General features: G+C 40.6%; 1 protein-coding gene across 1 annotated transcript in view; it reads left to right on the top strand.

Moving 5' to 3' along the window:
• MCF2L (MCF.2 cell line derived transforming sequence like) overlaps nt 1-15,287 on the top strand; it is a 182,801-nt gene that overhangs the window by 149,533 nt on the left and 17,981 nt on the right. Inside the window, exons 17-25 of the mRNA XM_082245528.1 lie at nt 443-558; nt 1,341-1,410; nt 4,192-4,284; nt 4,375-4,467; nt 4,866-4,991; nt 6,862-7,083; nt 9,302-9,394; nt 12,323-12,401; nt 12,595-12,661. Coding sequence (XP_082101654.1) covers nt 443-558; nt 1,341-1,410; nt 4,192-4,284; nt 4,375-4,467; nt 4,866-4,991; nt 6,862-7,083; nt 9,302-9,394; nt 12,323-12,401; nt 12,595-12,661 — 959 coding nt within the window. The remainder of the gene's footprint in view (nt 1-442; nt 559-1,340; nt 1,411-4,191; nt 4,285-4,374; nt 4,468-4,865; nt 4,992-6,861; nt 7,084-9,301; nt 9,395-12,322; nt 12,402-12,594; nt 12,662-15,287) is intronic.

The following is a 15,287-nucleotide window of genomic DNA, read 5'->3' as shown; positions in this document are numbered from 1 at the left end:
TTTCTTTATACTGTATGCCTTCAGACAGCCACGCCAAACTTCAACCTCAAATATGATCTAATAGAAGCTTGGCAAATGGGATATGTCGATTTTGCAGAAGCTTGCCTATCTTAGGGAAATTATATGCAAGCCCTGCTGGATTCCTCCCATTTTTTTTACAGTATCCTGGTGTATGCACGTACAAGCTGGATTTAAAGCAAAGATTTCATTTTTTTTTGTGAATAGGTAAATTACTTTAAAACAAGAAAAAGTCATTGCTTTTAGATTCTATTGTCTTCTTATCAGGCTCCTACATGTTTGGAGGTCATGGTCTCCTAAACACCATCACATAAAAATAACTGTGTCACAGGGATAATGATTTAATAGGCCGCAAAACAAAATTTCTGAAACCATTTCCATTGAGTACATTATTAACGAATAGTGGTGTTTGTTTTTTCTTAAGGGTTATGCTGCTGAAATGGAGAGTCCCTTAGCAATGCACCTGCTTTCTCCAATGCTTCACAATAAGAAGGATGTCTTGTTTGGCAATATGGAAGAGATCTACCAGTTTCATAACAGGTTAGCTTTTCTAGGTTTTCTTTACGCTTTCTAGACCTTACCCTAACCTTGCGTTGTGAGCGCTTAATACATTGTAAGTAAATACATCACAAGCGTGTTATACACTTGCTGCACCTTTGTTCAAGGGAAAGTATAGAGTCTACAGAGGTTTGCCAAATAAAATACATCAGCTCCCACTTAATAATTGTATGTAGAAAATATAAAGTTATTGTTTGAAAAACTATTTTCTTATGTATAATTGCAAATTTTATATGTACATAGGAGGACCCATATTTGCGGGCTACATATGCATATATGCTTCCTGCTTTGTGGTTTGCGGAGTCTCCTTCAAATGTAAGCCACTGAACTGGCCATCTCATTTAAAACAATGCACAGTGTGGAAGATATTTTACCAGTTTACAGACAAAATAGATGTATTGAGCCACTGAGAGCTTCTGAAAGTTGCTAGAGTACAAATTTCTACATTTAATACAATACCAAAAATAAGAAAGAGGAAGCATGTAAAACTGTAAAGTGCTACTACTAGAAATAATTTTATATGACTTAGAATTTGGGTAAATTTTGTCACTTCAAATACATGTTGACTATGTATGTTTTCCACTTTAAAAGTTTCAATGAACATTGCATTCTGATTATCAGATATCCAGAATGTATTATTTGTTTCTAAATAAATACCAAATTTGAACCATTATTATTATGACCATTTACTAATTTTTAGGCAAAAGAAGTATGTATGAACCTTTTAATGGTTTTCCAGTACTGACTTTGCATGTTCTTGTTAGGATATTTTTGAGAGAATTGGAAAATTACATTGACTATCCGGAACTAGTAGGAAGATGTTTTCTGGAAAGGGTAAGCATTTCACTTACAGATGACTTTAATATGGACACTTGTAAATCACAAGTTATTTACAAATTAGTATTTGTGACCTGGAATAAATAATTCGACATTCGAGGCAAAGTGAACATTTTAATTTCCTCAAAGAAATATGAAAGAAAATGAGGATGTTTGTGTATTTAACCAGTTCAGCTCCGAAAGGTTTTACCCCCTTCATGATCAGGCCATTTTTTTGCTGCGGCACTGCAATACTTTAACTGCCGATTACATGGTCATGCAATGCTGTACTGAAACATAATTTATATCCTTTTTTTCACACAAATAGAGCTTTCTTTTGGTGGTATTTGATCTCCTCTGGGTTTTTTTATTATATAAACTAAAAAATACTGACGTTTAAAAAAACAAACATATTTTTACTTTCTGCTATAAAACATATCCAATAAAAAAAATAAAAAAATAAAAAATAAAATCTCTTTAATACATTTTGACCAAAATGTATTTTGCTACATGTCTTTGGTAAAAATCCCAATAAGTATGTAGCAGGATTTCCAGGCATTTGGCCTGATGAGGGTCTGCCCTTGTTACTGGAAATGCCAGCAGCCCCTTTAAGCTGAATACCCAAGTGTGAGATTGAAGTCAAAGACCATTCCAGGCATGTTTGGTTTGTTTTGTTTATTTGATAAAGGGGATGGGAGAAGGGAATTAGTGGGATACTCCTCTGGCTCAACTAGGTACAAATGGGACACTTTGAAGAAAAAATGCCTTTCAGCGCTGTCTTGACGACGGCTGGATGCCGACCAACGCTTGCTGGCGCTTGAAAAACACTGACTTGCTGAACTGTACTTGAACTTGACTTCTGACACTCTGGGTAGCTCAAAAGTCCTGAACACTGCTCCCTCCAGTCCTGGCTGACTGAAGTAGCCTCTGTATACTGCTTCAGCTGCTGCAAATCTCAACACTGCACACTGCACACTGTACACTTTAACACTTCAGGGCCCAACCGCTGGCGCCCCCTCTGTACTTCAGGGTCCTCTCACTAGGCACCCCCTCTACACTTCAGGGTCCTCTCACTAGGCACCCCCTCTACACTTCAGGGTCCTCTCACTAGGCACCCCCTCTACACTTCAGGGTCCTCTTACTATGCACACTCTCTGTTTCTCTTCAGGGTCAACGCTGGCACCCCCTTTACTCTTGCTCCTGCACCGGCTAGCTAGCTCCTGGATCCCCAGGACCTTCCCCGGAGTGGTCCCCTCTCACTAGGAAGACCCCCAGGGGCAGTTTGCAGTACTCACGAACTGGGAATGCTTTCCTGAAACTGGACCCCTCTCTCTCCGCTGGTCCTCCGCACCAGATCCTATCTGCAGCTCAGCTCTGCCTTCTGTCCTCTCAGGCAAGCCGCCTGGGACACCTGATTCCTCTGACAGGAGGAGAGACAGCCGTACTCTCCCTCCTGGGACTCTGCTTCCTGCCAAAAATGCTGCATCATGTGCTCCCCTCAAACTTATACCCACTTCTAGAATGCTGTGCGGCAGATTCTGTCTGTCTTTCTGGGGTAGATACAGGCCTGAGTGTGACATTGGCTGGGTTTCCTCCACTCATGGAGCACAGTGGGGAGACTCCCCAGTCTCAACAGCCACACCTGGGAAACATGACAGCCCAGCTGGAAATCATGGCCCTGCTGTTAGGCAGCCAAGGCCCACTATGCTTTATCTAGCACCTACCTTGTAGGGTGCTACAAGTATATATTGGTTCTTTTTTGTGAAAGTTATAGCACCTACCAACTGTGGGTATTTACTGGAATTTTTATTTATCCATTTTGTTTTTTTTACTAGTAAAGGCGGCAATCAGGGACTTATAACGAGACTGTGATAATGCGGCAGGCTTTCTGACACTAAATGACGCTGGGAGGAAACTAACTGCCATTGACATCACCAGCAAAATTATTACAGTGATCAGTGCTAATAATGCATTGTCACTGTACTGATGACACTGGTCAGGAAGGGGGTAACATCTAGGTAGATCAAGGGGTTAAAAGTGTGCCTAATAAGTGTTTATGTTTATACTCTGTGCTACTTTTACTGGAGATCTAGTTGTTTTCATTCCCTGCTTAGCAATCTATGGGATCCCCTGTCACTGAACACAGCCCTGTGTTTACATTCACAGAGATGTGTTCGGTAAAGTTCAGAGCTGATCACCAGGTGGCAGTGATGATAAATCACAGTACAGTCAGGCGGGCGCGTGTGCACAAGCCCCCTACCCAAAAATGCAGAATTACGTATGTATACATGATTCTGCACACAGTGGCCGCAATGTAGCAGAAAATCTACAGGAGGCGGTTGGCAACTGGTCAAAATGACTGATGAAAGCTGTATGGGGACTGAGTGCTATTATTGGCCTCCTTTTGAAAATGCTAGATGCTTAGCTGTGTCTAAATTCAGTACTTTTGTGTCACATACCCAGAAAAAAGTATGCTGTAAATGAGTATCAGAACTACTTATCTCTATAGTTTTTCCAGGTTAGAAACCCAGAGAACATTGAAACTAATGCTTTAGCAAGGCAGCCATGAACAAAAAAACATTTGAGAGACGGTCACACTTGCCTGTCATGTGAATTGGATGCGGGGAAACTCACATCCAATTTGCATATGTGTGAACCAAGCCTTAAAGAACATTTCTAGTGTGATGGAAACCAACAACTGACGTTATACAGAGGTTTCATCTTGAACACAAGCATGGAATTGTGTAAACCGCTAAAATATTTAATTTTACCAATAATGCACTGTTTTCCCCAATGCAGATGGAAGATTTCCAGATATATGAGAAGTACTGCCAGAACAAGCCCAGGTCAGAGAGTCTGTGGCGCCAGTGTTCAGATGCAACTTTTTTCCAGGTTACCATTAAGTACTTTAGCCTTCTAAATCAGATTTATACTGAAGGCACAACCTAATATTAGTGTTTTTTTTTTTGTTTGTGGTTGCAGGAATGCCAGAGGAAGCTCGATCACAAGCTTAGTCTGGACTCTTATTTACTAAAGCCTGTACAGAGGATAACAAAGTACCAGCTTTTATTGAAGGTAGATGTTACTGAAGCAAACCCACAATATGTCTGTCATTTTCGTAAGAAAAAATATGTAACAAATGATTACTTCTTTTTTTTTTAAGTTAAGGAAGTATTTCATTTTAACATGTAATTTGTAATATGTAATTTATTTCTAAAATTAAAGTTTAATAACATTTTTAAAATGTATCTCAAAAAAAGGTATCCTATTACTTCTGCATTGCAAAGCCTACTGATTTTTCTAAGCAAAAAGCACAGCACAAAATGCTTGTCTGAAAATATTCTGTCTTATACTGTCTATCAGATCAGGTCACTTGTTTGTTTACCAAAAATGACAATCTGATGACTGATTTGCACAAAAATAGTTTCTATGATTTGGCATATAATAAACAATAGAAACCTTTTTTTATTCAGGAAATGCTGAAGTATAGTAAGAACTGTGAAGGAGCTGAAGATCTGCAGGAAGCATTGGCTTCTATTCTTGGTATACTCAAGGCTGTCAATGACTCCATGCACCAGATAGCCATCACTGGTTATGAGGCAAGTGGTTACTTGTTACAATTACTCATTTGGTTAAACAAACTTTATAACCTTAAAGAGGAAGTAAAGACTTTTTTTTTTTCTTACCTGGAAAGTAAAGGCATAATGCGCCAGTAACACATTATGTGACACTTCCCTCCAAACGAAGCCTTCGTCGCCCTCGTTGCATCCATCTTCGCCAGCCTTTTTTCTGGGTCTGCGGACTCCAGCTGTGCTACTGGCCAGAGCCGTGTGACGTCACTCCCGCGCATGCGCATGGGAGCCGCCGGTCACCGCACAGGACTCTGAAGAAACGGCACGGGCGACTATTGCTTCAGATCGCATTACGTCATCGTCGACGTCCAATTACGTCATCGGCGCAGTATACAGTAAATATCTCCTAAATGGTGCAAGTTAAGGAGATATTTACAGTACCTTTAGGTAAGCCTTATTATAGGCTTACCTATAGGTACAAACATTAGACTTGGTTTACAACCACTTTAACTTTTCACTGCAGTTTTAGGTATTTTAGGCATAGGTAAAGTTAAATAATCCCCACCTGGTACCCTGTATACATTGTGAAGATTTTAGCAAACTTTATTGCAGATTTCTGCCTGATCATGTCATTTCTTTCAGTGAGAATGGGATGGTCTGCTTTCATTACCACCTGATCAGTGTCAGTGTTGTAGGAGAAAGAGCACTTTTTGCCATGGAACAGCCTAAAGCTGGCCATTCACTATTTTCATCAGCAAGGAATTGCAAATGTAATCATCAGAAGCTAAGCAATGTACTTCACACACGTTTCATAAACTTCCAGAATTCAGTCAGTTGTGCACTTAAAACACAGCAGTAGATCAAAAACAGAAAAAAAGCCTTCAAAAGCAACCAGATTGTGAGCAACGTGCAGTATATTGTAGAAAGGTCCAACACAACTTAATTACTCCCGGCTGCTACGCATGCCCGTCCGGAGCCACTAATGAACTGTAACTGTGGTCTGTAGACTTGGAAGATGCCGACAGCATCTGCAGGGAGGAGCGGAATACAGCCTGGTCGTTCCACACTCAAAAGGAAGGCTTCCTGAAACAGGGTGGACTTGCACCATCCCTAGGCCTCCAGAACCTTTCCTTAGTTCAAGCACTGTCCATGCCAGATGGGGAACCTGTCCCTACACCTGTCCCTACACTAGCCACTTGCATAGCCACTAGCCACTTCCAATGAGATAACTGTCAACAATCAGCTTAATCTCTCAGCAGCAAGGAGATTTAAAAGCAAACTCCACCTTTAAAACTATGTTACTTAACGAGGTGAAAAGTCGGGTGCACGGTACCCTGGTGAATGAGAAACTGACGCGATATTGACACACGCGATACATTTTTACGTACCTGGCAGCCCTGGTAAGATTACTTCCCATTAGTACAACCATCTGTGCGTTTCCTAGGACTGCGTCAATATACCCTAGTAAACCTCCGGGACAGAGATAGTCACCCCCCCCCTTTTTATTTCTCTCTTCACCCTCTTTTTTCCCTGTTCCCTCTTCTCTCATTTTTCTCTTACTTTTCTATCTTTTTTTTCCCCAGATCCTCTAGTCTAGATAGAATTGCCTTTTTGAGCAAAAGGGAGAGTGGTGTCTCTTTTTGGTCCTAAAGATTACTTTACTGCTCTTCATAGTTCAATGGCCCCTAGTTGAAAGGAAAAACAAAGCATATCCTATATTTCAATTTCTTTATTATCTTTCAAAGGAAATGTAAAGTAGCATGTGGGGCAGGTTTGACTCTTTTCTTTCTATCTTCATTTTAGTCCATCTAGGTAATTTGCATTTATATTAACTTAAAATGTTACAAATGTATGTTTTCCTTGGTAAATAATCATCAATACCCAATGTTTATTCCAGGGAAATTTGAATGATCTTGGGAAACTTTTGATGCAAGGCTCTTTCAGTGTCTGGACTGAGCATAAAAAAGGTCATTCCAAAGTAAAGGACCTGGCAAGGTTTAAGCCAATGCAGAGACACTTGTTTCTGCATGAGAAGGCTGTGCTGTTCTGCAAGAAGAGGGAAGAGAATGGGGAGGGCTATGAGAAGGCCCCCTCTTATAGCTTCAAACATTCCTTAAATGTAAGTCTACTTTCTCTGCACCCTGTAAAGCTGTAACACATCAGATGAGTATGTTTATAGTGATGATTAGAAAGGGTAAGAACTATTTTAGTATACATCTATTATAAAATATGAGTATTTTAATAAATGCTTGTATGTCATAGGCAAATATTTTGGTAAGTAGCCCAAGTCATTGTTTCTCTAAGCGGGGCACATTTCGATTTTTAAAATAGCAATATTACTATTCTTTATTTTCAAAGTGCTAACATAGTAGAAGCATAGTGATATAATTATAAAAAGATGTGAACTACAGACCCCAGGCAAAAATAAATAAGTAGGTGACACAGTGGGAGAAAAGGTAGACCATGTAGTCAATGAGATGGCTGTGGCTTTAGGTGAAGCGGTTTATTTACCTAGGTTGGTGTATGGAGTAGGATGATAATATAACAGGGCGAAGAATTGAATTCTAGAATATGGCAGTAGCTCCAGAGAAGTCTTAGTTGTGCATGGGATGAGTGAGAGGAGACACAGTGGGAGAAAAGGTAGACCATGCAGGCAATGAGATGGCTGTGGCTTTAGGTGAAGGGGTTTATTTACCTAGGTTGGTGTATGGAGTAGGATGATAATATAACAGGGTGAAGAATTGAATTCTAGAACATGGCAGTAGCTCCAGAGAAGTCTTAGTTGTGCATGGGATGAGTGAGAGGAGACACAGTGGGAGAAAAGGTAGACCATGCAGGCAATGAGATGGCTGTGGCTTTAGGTGAAGGTGTTTATTTACCTAGGTTGGTGTATGGAGTAGGATGATAATATAACAGGGTGAAGAATTGAATTCTAGAACATGGCAGTAGCTCCAGAGAAGTCTTAGTTGTGCATGGGATGAGTGAGAGGAGACACAGTGGCAGAAAAGGTAGACCATGCAGGCAATGAGATGGCTTTGGCTTTAGGTGAAGCGGTTTATTTACCTAGGTTGGTGTATAGAGTAGGATGAAAATATAACAGGGTGAAGAATTGAATTCTAGAACATGGCAGTAGCTCCAGAGAAGTCTTAGTTGTGCATGGGATGAGTGAGAGGAGACACAGTGGGAGAAAAGGTAGACCATGCAGGCAATGAGATGGCTGTGGCTTTAGGTGAAGGGGTTTATTTACCTAGGTTGGTGTATGGAGTAGGATGAGAATATAACAGGGTGAAGAATTGAATTCTAGAACATGGCAGTAGCTCCAGAGAAGTTTTAGTTGTGCATGGGATGAGTGAGAGGAGACACAGTGGGAGAAAAGGTAGACCATGCAGGCAATGAGATGGTGTGGCTTTAGGTGAAGGGGTTTATTTACCTAGGTTGGAGTATGGAGTAGGATGATAATATAACAGGGCGAAGAATTGAATTCTAGAACATGGCAGTAGCTCCAGAGAAGTCTTAGTCGTGCATGGGATGGGGTTACAAATGATAAGGACATTACTAAAGGTAAAAATACTGTGCACTTTGCAATTGCAGTCACACGCTGCGTGGGCATTTGCTTTGGAGCTTAGTGAATGAGGGAAGCTCTGTTGCCAGCAAAAATGTTGTTTTTTATTTTATTTTCCTTGCACATGATTGGGTATTCTTTGCAAAGTGAAGCTTTACCTCATTTACTTAGCTCTAGAGCAAATACCCTTCAGAGTGCAACTGCACTTACAAAACACACAATGTATTTGCCTTTAGTTAGTAAAGAATTGAAAGAATGCTAATGCATTAGAAGGGTAGCCTATCAGTGTAGCTTAAACTGAATTATTTACTGTATTTTCTGGCGTATAAGACTACCTTTGAACCTCAAAAAAATCCCCCAAAAATGGGGGGTCGTCTTATACGCCGAGTATAATATTTCCAAGATAACCTAAGTATAAGTATTACCGGTAGATCATGTAATAGGGGGGTCGTCTTATACGCCCAGTCGTCTTATACGCCGGAAAATACGGTATTTTATGTTATCTTGAACTGTAAACTTTTTATAATGAACATGTTTAAGCAAACTCGATAAAAAAGATTTATTCTTGTATTTTTTTCAAGGTTGCCAAAAAAATACATTACATTGGCAAGCAAGTCAAATAGAAGTTAAATTGAGATATAATATAATTTATAATGCCAAAGGTCATCTTTATTTACTTCTTTGGAAAGCATGAACGTTTCTGCATGTAGTTATCTATCTATCTAGCTATCTATGTGATTACTAAAACAATTCAACTTTCTTTCTTGTTTACTAGATGGCAAATGTTGGAATAACCGAGTATGTAAAAGGGGACAACAAAAAATTTGAAATCTCTTACAATTTAAGAGAAGAAGTTTACATTGTTCAGGTAATGTTAATTTGCTTTCTGTTGCTAATGCTTCATTAGGAACATTAAAGGATATGTTCGCTTTTTAGAAAAAAATAAAAATGCACTTTTTTTTGCAAGTAAAAAAAAAGTGCATTTATTATTTATTTATTTATTTTTGAGCCTGTAAAGCATTGCAATAGCGATCAGCGGATCACTGGTGCCAAGCAGGTCTCCATCAGATCTGTCAGTGTATCTGTGTGCACGTACATCCCATATGTGCAAGCAGATACAATCTGACAGAAAGAATCAATGAACTACCACGGCGCTTCACAGCTCTTTGAGAACTACAAGCCGACCGCTGCAGAGGATGACGGGGCTTGTAGTTCATTCACACACAGAGCCATGTGAATGAATGATTCGGCCATGTGGGTGGAGCCCCGCATGGCCACGCTAATTTCAAATAGTGACAGCTAGTACAGGAAAACTTCTCCCCGTACTTCTGTCACAGGGAGTGCGGGCATTGGGCAGCGGCTGCAGCATTGGGAACATGTTACAAGGTCTATCCTAAAAACCGGAGAAACATGTAACATGTTGCCAAAAATGAATTTATTTTTTAAAGATGAACTGCGCTCATTAATCCTGTAATCATGATTCAGAAGTATGAACTCCCATACTTTCAATTTGCAGTCCTTGGGCTCCATATCAGACCCATAACATTTACTGGGGAGCCCTCGGTAGCTATGCAAAGGTAAATACAGAACAATACAACCAGGACACAGAGGTTATTGTAAAGTGGTTGGGATATGGAGTACTTATTCCATTTTAACCATTTGGGCAGCTTCAGTAAGAAGTCCTTTTTAAAGAGGAACTGCAGTCTGCTCACATAATGTGTAATAAAAACATATTTGCCATTCTGAAGCTTCCTTCCAAACACTTTGCATATTATTTTATGTATATACTGTGATTCTGTACTTGCCAAATATGCTGCATAAATCTCCCTCTACTAAGTCTAGCTGCAGCCATTTTAACTGTGGGCAGCTGAAGCTTCTGCCTGTTCACTTCCTGGATTCACACACGCACGTGTGTGTGTGTGTGTGTGTGTATATGTATATGTATATATATATATATATATATATATATATATATATTCACACCACTGCTTGCCTGCACATTTCTCCTCTCTGGATGAATACACATGGATCTCTGCAGTCTCCTGTTATCTCCGCCCTAATCCAGCCCCCTCCAGTTCTGCAGCTCTCATTGGCTTTCCTATGACTCATCCCTCCACCTCCCACCCTTGCTGTTAAACTCTCATGAGAGTGAGCGAGAGAGCTGTGCATGATGTAATTACCCTAGGCTTTTTACCAGACAAGAAAGAGGAAGTGGGCTGTATAAGGTATTTACTGGCAGAAAAAAAAAATGTTTTACTATCCAAAGTTAAAAACCACAAAGGCAGAGGATTTAATAGATTCAAAGATGAAAAAATTATGTTGTAAACATGGCAGACTGCTGTTCTGACAGTTATGAACACAGGGATCCTTTGTTCCTCTTATTTAGGAACACATGTCTTTGTGTTCATGCAGCAAACCCACCCCCCCACCACAGTTAGAAAGCACCCCCTAGGGTCACATTTAACTCTTTGATCGCCCCTGGTGTTAATCCCTTCCCTGCCAGTGTCATTGTTATAGTGACAGTGCATATTTTTAGCACTGATTACTGTGGTAATGTCACTGGTCCCCCCAAAAGTGTCATAAATGTCAGGTATCCAATCTGTCCGCCGCAATGTTGCAGTCCTACTAAAAATCGCTGATCGCCGCCATTACTAGTAAAAAAAAAATAAAAAAATAAAAATGACATACATCTTTGCCCTAGTTTGTAGATACGATAACTTTTGCGCAAACAAATAAATATACGCTTATTGCGATTTTGTTTTTTTTGTTTTTTTACCAAAAATATGTAGCTGAATACAATTTGGCTTAAAATGATGAAAAAAAATAGATTTTTTAATTTTTGGGAATTGGGAATGTTATCTAGCAGAAAGTAAAAAATATGTTTTTTTTTTTCAGAATTGTCACTCTTTTTTTTTGGTAATAGTGCAAAAAAATAAAAATCACAGAGGTGATCAAATACCACCAAAAGAAAGCTCTATTTGTGGGGGGGAAAAAAGAACAACAATTTTATTTGGGTACAGCGTTGCATGACCGCGCAATTGTCATTTAATTTAATGCAGTGCCATATCGCAAAAAAAAATGGCCTGGTCATGAAGGGGGAAAACATTCAGGTCCAGAAGTGGTTAAAGACCGTAAGGTCCAGAAGTGGTTGCTTTATCTGAACCCCAAAAAGGTTGGCTGGTGTCAGGACTTAATATGACAGTTTTGTTTTAATTTTGAGACCACATTGCATTCTTAATATGGAAGAATAAAGGAAGTGCTAATATTTTAAGACAGGAGTTTGTATACTTAGGCAGTGTTTCTCAACTCCTGTCCTCGGGACCTACTAACAGGCCAGGTTTGCAAGAAAACTGAAATACATCACAGGTGATATAATTTGCTGCTCCGTGATTGCAGTATTCTAGTCTGCATCTCCCCAAGGTAATACCTAAAATCTGGCCTGTTAGTGTGCCCTGAGGACCGGAGTTGAGAAACACTGTACTAAGGTATATAACTTAATGCATACAGGAGGTGATTTTCTAAAACTAGAGAGTGCAGAATCTGGTGCAGCTGTGCATGGTAGCCAATCATCTTCTTACTATAACTTGTTCAATTTAGCTTTGACAAAAAAACCTGAAAGGTTCCTATGCAGAGCAGCTGCACCAGGTTTTGCACTCCACAGTTTTAGTAAATTAATCCCAAATTATATTTTCTCTAGGTTTAATTGTATGCCATGCGTGAGACTTTAGATAATGATATTTGGAAGATGCATTTAAATGAGTCGGCCTAATAATTCATATGTTAAAATTTTTGACAGGCTCCAACACCTGAAATAAAAGCTACCTGGGTAAATGAAATTAGAAAGGTGTTGACCAGCCAGCTACAAGCTTGTATAGGTAATTACTCTATTTTTCTGCCTTTTGTCTTTTCCTATCTGTTTTCTTTATTTAGCTCCGGTCATTTTTTTTCACAATTTATTAGAATCTCTCATTTATTATTGCCTTAACTGTATTTACTTTTTCTGTAGCTTTTATTACACACAAAATATTTTATTTATCTGATATAAAGGTGTGTTTGGTGTGTTTTCAGAAGCCAGCCAGCACAAGTCTGTTGACCAGACCAAGAGTTCTCCTCTACCAACTCAGTCTAGCACCAGGTGAGCAGGGAACATATCAATAACAATGTGCACATTCTTTTTAGCACAGCTAGGGTACTCCATTCCATGGGGGGTGAGCAGGTCCTCGCCGCTTAGGTTGATTTGGCGGACAAGTTGGTCTACGGGATGCAGTTTTTTTGTGATGCAGCTTTGGATACAGCTCCTGTGCTGTCCAAACTTTCTGTTCCAGCTGTGGTGATTAGGCGCGTGCTGTGGCTTAAGAATTGATCCGCAGACCAAGCCTCTAAGAAAGCTCTCATTGATCTGCCCTTTCAAGACGATCACTTGTTTGGGGCTATCCTGGATGGCATCATCAGGGGAATCACGGGAGGGAAGAGTACCTTCCTGCCACAGTCAAGGAAAAGGAAGGAGCCTCGCCGCAGACGGGGGCCCTCTTTCTCAGCCCAAAGAAAACATTTTCATGCTTCTGGGACGGAGAAAAGGGGAAATAGATCTTTAAAATCTTCCCCGGGAGGTTCCAAGCAACCTTGGTCTGGTAAGCCTAGAGCTAGCTTCCCCGGACCAGCAGACAAGACTCCTTCAGCATGAAGGTCTTCCCTCATCCATTATTGGGCTGGGGGGATATCTTTGCTGGATCCGACCCGGTGGAATTCTTTGGTGAGCATCAAGGAGATCCGCAAAATGTTTCTTTTGGGGGTAACCAGAAAAATCAAAGCTTGTCCTTTTTCAGGTTTTTTAGGTCCTGAGTCTCCTTGTGCGGATTTAAATCCTGCAAAGGTTCAGGTGATGTATGAACTACCCAAGGTCCCCCCTATCCCTGTCCAGGGAATTGATTTACCTTGGTCTGATTTTAATTCTGACCAGGGTGGTCCTTCCTCTGGACAAATTTCTGGAACCATAGGCCAGGATTCACCGTCTGCTGTCACACAGACAGTTCTCTCTCCCGATTTGCATACAGGTTCTGAGTCTGGTGGTATCCAGAAGTTGGCCTTGAGTACCATCAAGGGCCAGGCATCTGCCTTGGCAATCTTCTTTCAGTGACCTCTAGCCACGCACTCTTTAGTTTGTACCTTCATTCAGGTGGTTCGACATGTAGCTCCACCTGTACGGTCTCTTGCGCCACCATGGGATTTAAATTTAGTACTTTCGGTTTTCCAGAAACCTTCATTTGAGAAAATTCGGGAGATTCCCTTGCCTACATTATCCTAGGAGGTGATATTCTTGGTGGCTTTTGCCTCAACCCACAGGGTATCGGAATTGGCGGCATTATTCTGTCGCAGTCCCTATTTAGTGGTCCATAGGGATAAAGTGGTTCTTCGTCCCTGTCCATCATTCCTGCCCAAAGTTGTCTTTGACTTCCATTTGGTTGAGGACTTTGTGTTGCCTTCCTTGTGTCCCAAACGAGGTCATCCCAAGGAATTTGCTGTGCATACCTTGGATGTGGTTTGTGCGATTCGGGTGTAATCTTTGTAGCTACTGAGTCTTTTCGGAGGTCAGACTCACTTTTTGTGGTTATGGAAGGACCAAGAAAAGGGCTGGCCACTTAGGCTACCATCTCCAGATGGATCAGACAGATGGGGACTCAGGCCTATTCCATTTAAGGTCAAGTTCCACCTTTCCCTGTCACGGCGCATTCTACTCGGGCGCTGAGTGCTTCTTGGGCCTTCTGTCATTAGGCTTCAATATCGTAAGTTTGCAAGGCGGCCACTTGGTCGTCCGTGCATACCTTCACAAAATTCTATAAGGTAGGTACTTTGGCATCTGTGAAAGCTTCTTTTTGCCACAAAGGTTTGCAGGCTGCTGTTAAGAGGGGCTGTTCCCTCTTGAGGGGTGTTTTTTTCATTAAACCTTTATTTTTATTTATTTGTGATGGGGTTAAGGCTCCTGTGTCCTGGTTAATGGCTCTTATGTTTAGCCTTGGGTTTTTTTCCCCACCCCTCATTTTCCTTTTGGCACTGCATTTGGACATCCCACTAGTTATGATTTATGGAGTTCTGTGTCCGTCGATAAATGAAAGCGAAAATGGGATTTTCGTATTTACCGTAAAATAAATTCTGATACTTCTAATACTGCTTGCTACTAAACTGATTACCTAGCGCAGAGAGGGGGGGGGTTATATACCAGCTGAGGACGGCCCATGGGTGTAGCCAGGTGTTTTTTGTTCTGCCTAGTCCTACTCCTGGCGGAGGCAAAATAACCCACTAGTTATGATTTATGGAGGGCTGTGTCTATCAATGCACTCAGAGAAATAGGTTTTACGGTATGTACAAAAATCCAATTTTTTCAGCTTTTTTGCAGTAGCCTTTTTCAGCTGTAGCATTTTTTAGCTTTTTTTAGCAAAACTATACTCTCACAAAAGCCATGGGCTCAAAAACGCTGATACACGCCGAATAGCTGCATTTTTCTGCGTTTTTTGGCATTTTTAAATGAAAAACTCTTCTCAAAACCCAGTAGTTGTGGGGTTTTCTTTCCAGCCAGAAAACGCCCCTGCCAAAAACTGCTGATAACAGCCTGTGTGTACATGGACACAGAGAATAACATGCTGGGAAGTTTAATGGCTGCAGAAAAAAAAAGTCTGAAGCCAAAAACAGCCGCTGTAAAAACGTCCAGTGTGCATGAGGCCTTCAAGTTAAATAGATGTCTGAGCAATGTCTACTATATATCG

This window comes from Pelophylax lessonae, assembly GCF_965119305.1.
Source record: "Pelophylax lessonae genome assembly, chromosome: 2".
Lineage (NCBI taxonomy): Eukaryota > Metazoa > Chordata > Amphibia > Anura > Ranidae > Pelophylax > Pelophylax lessonae.
This window is presented reverse-complemented; position numbering and strand designations above follow the sequence as displayed.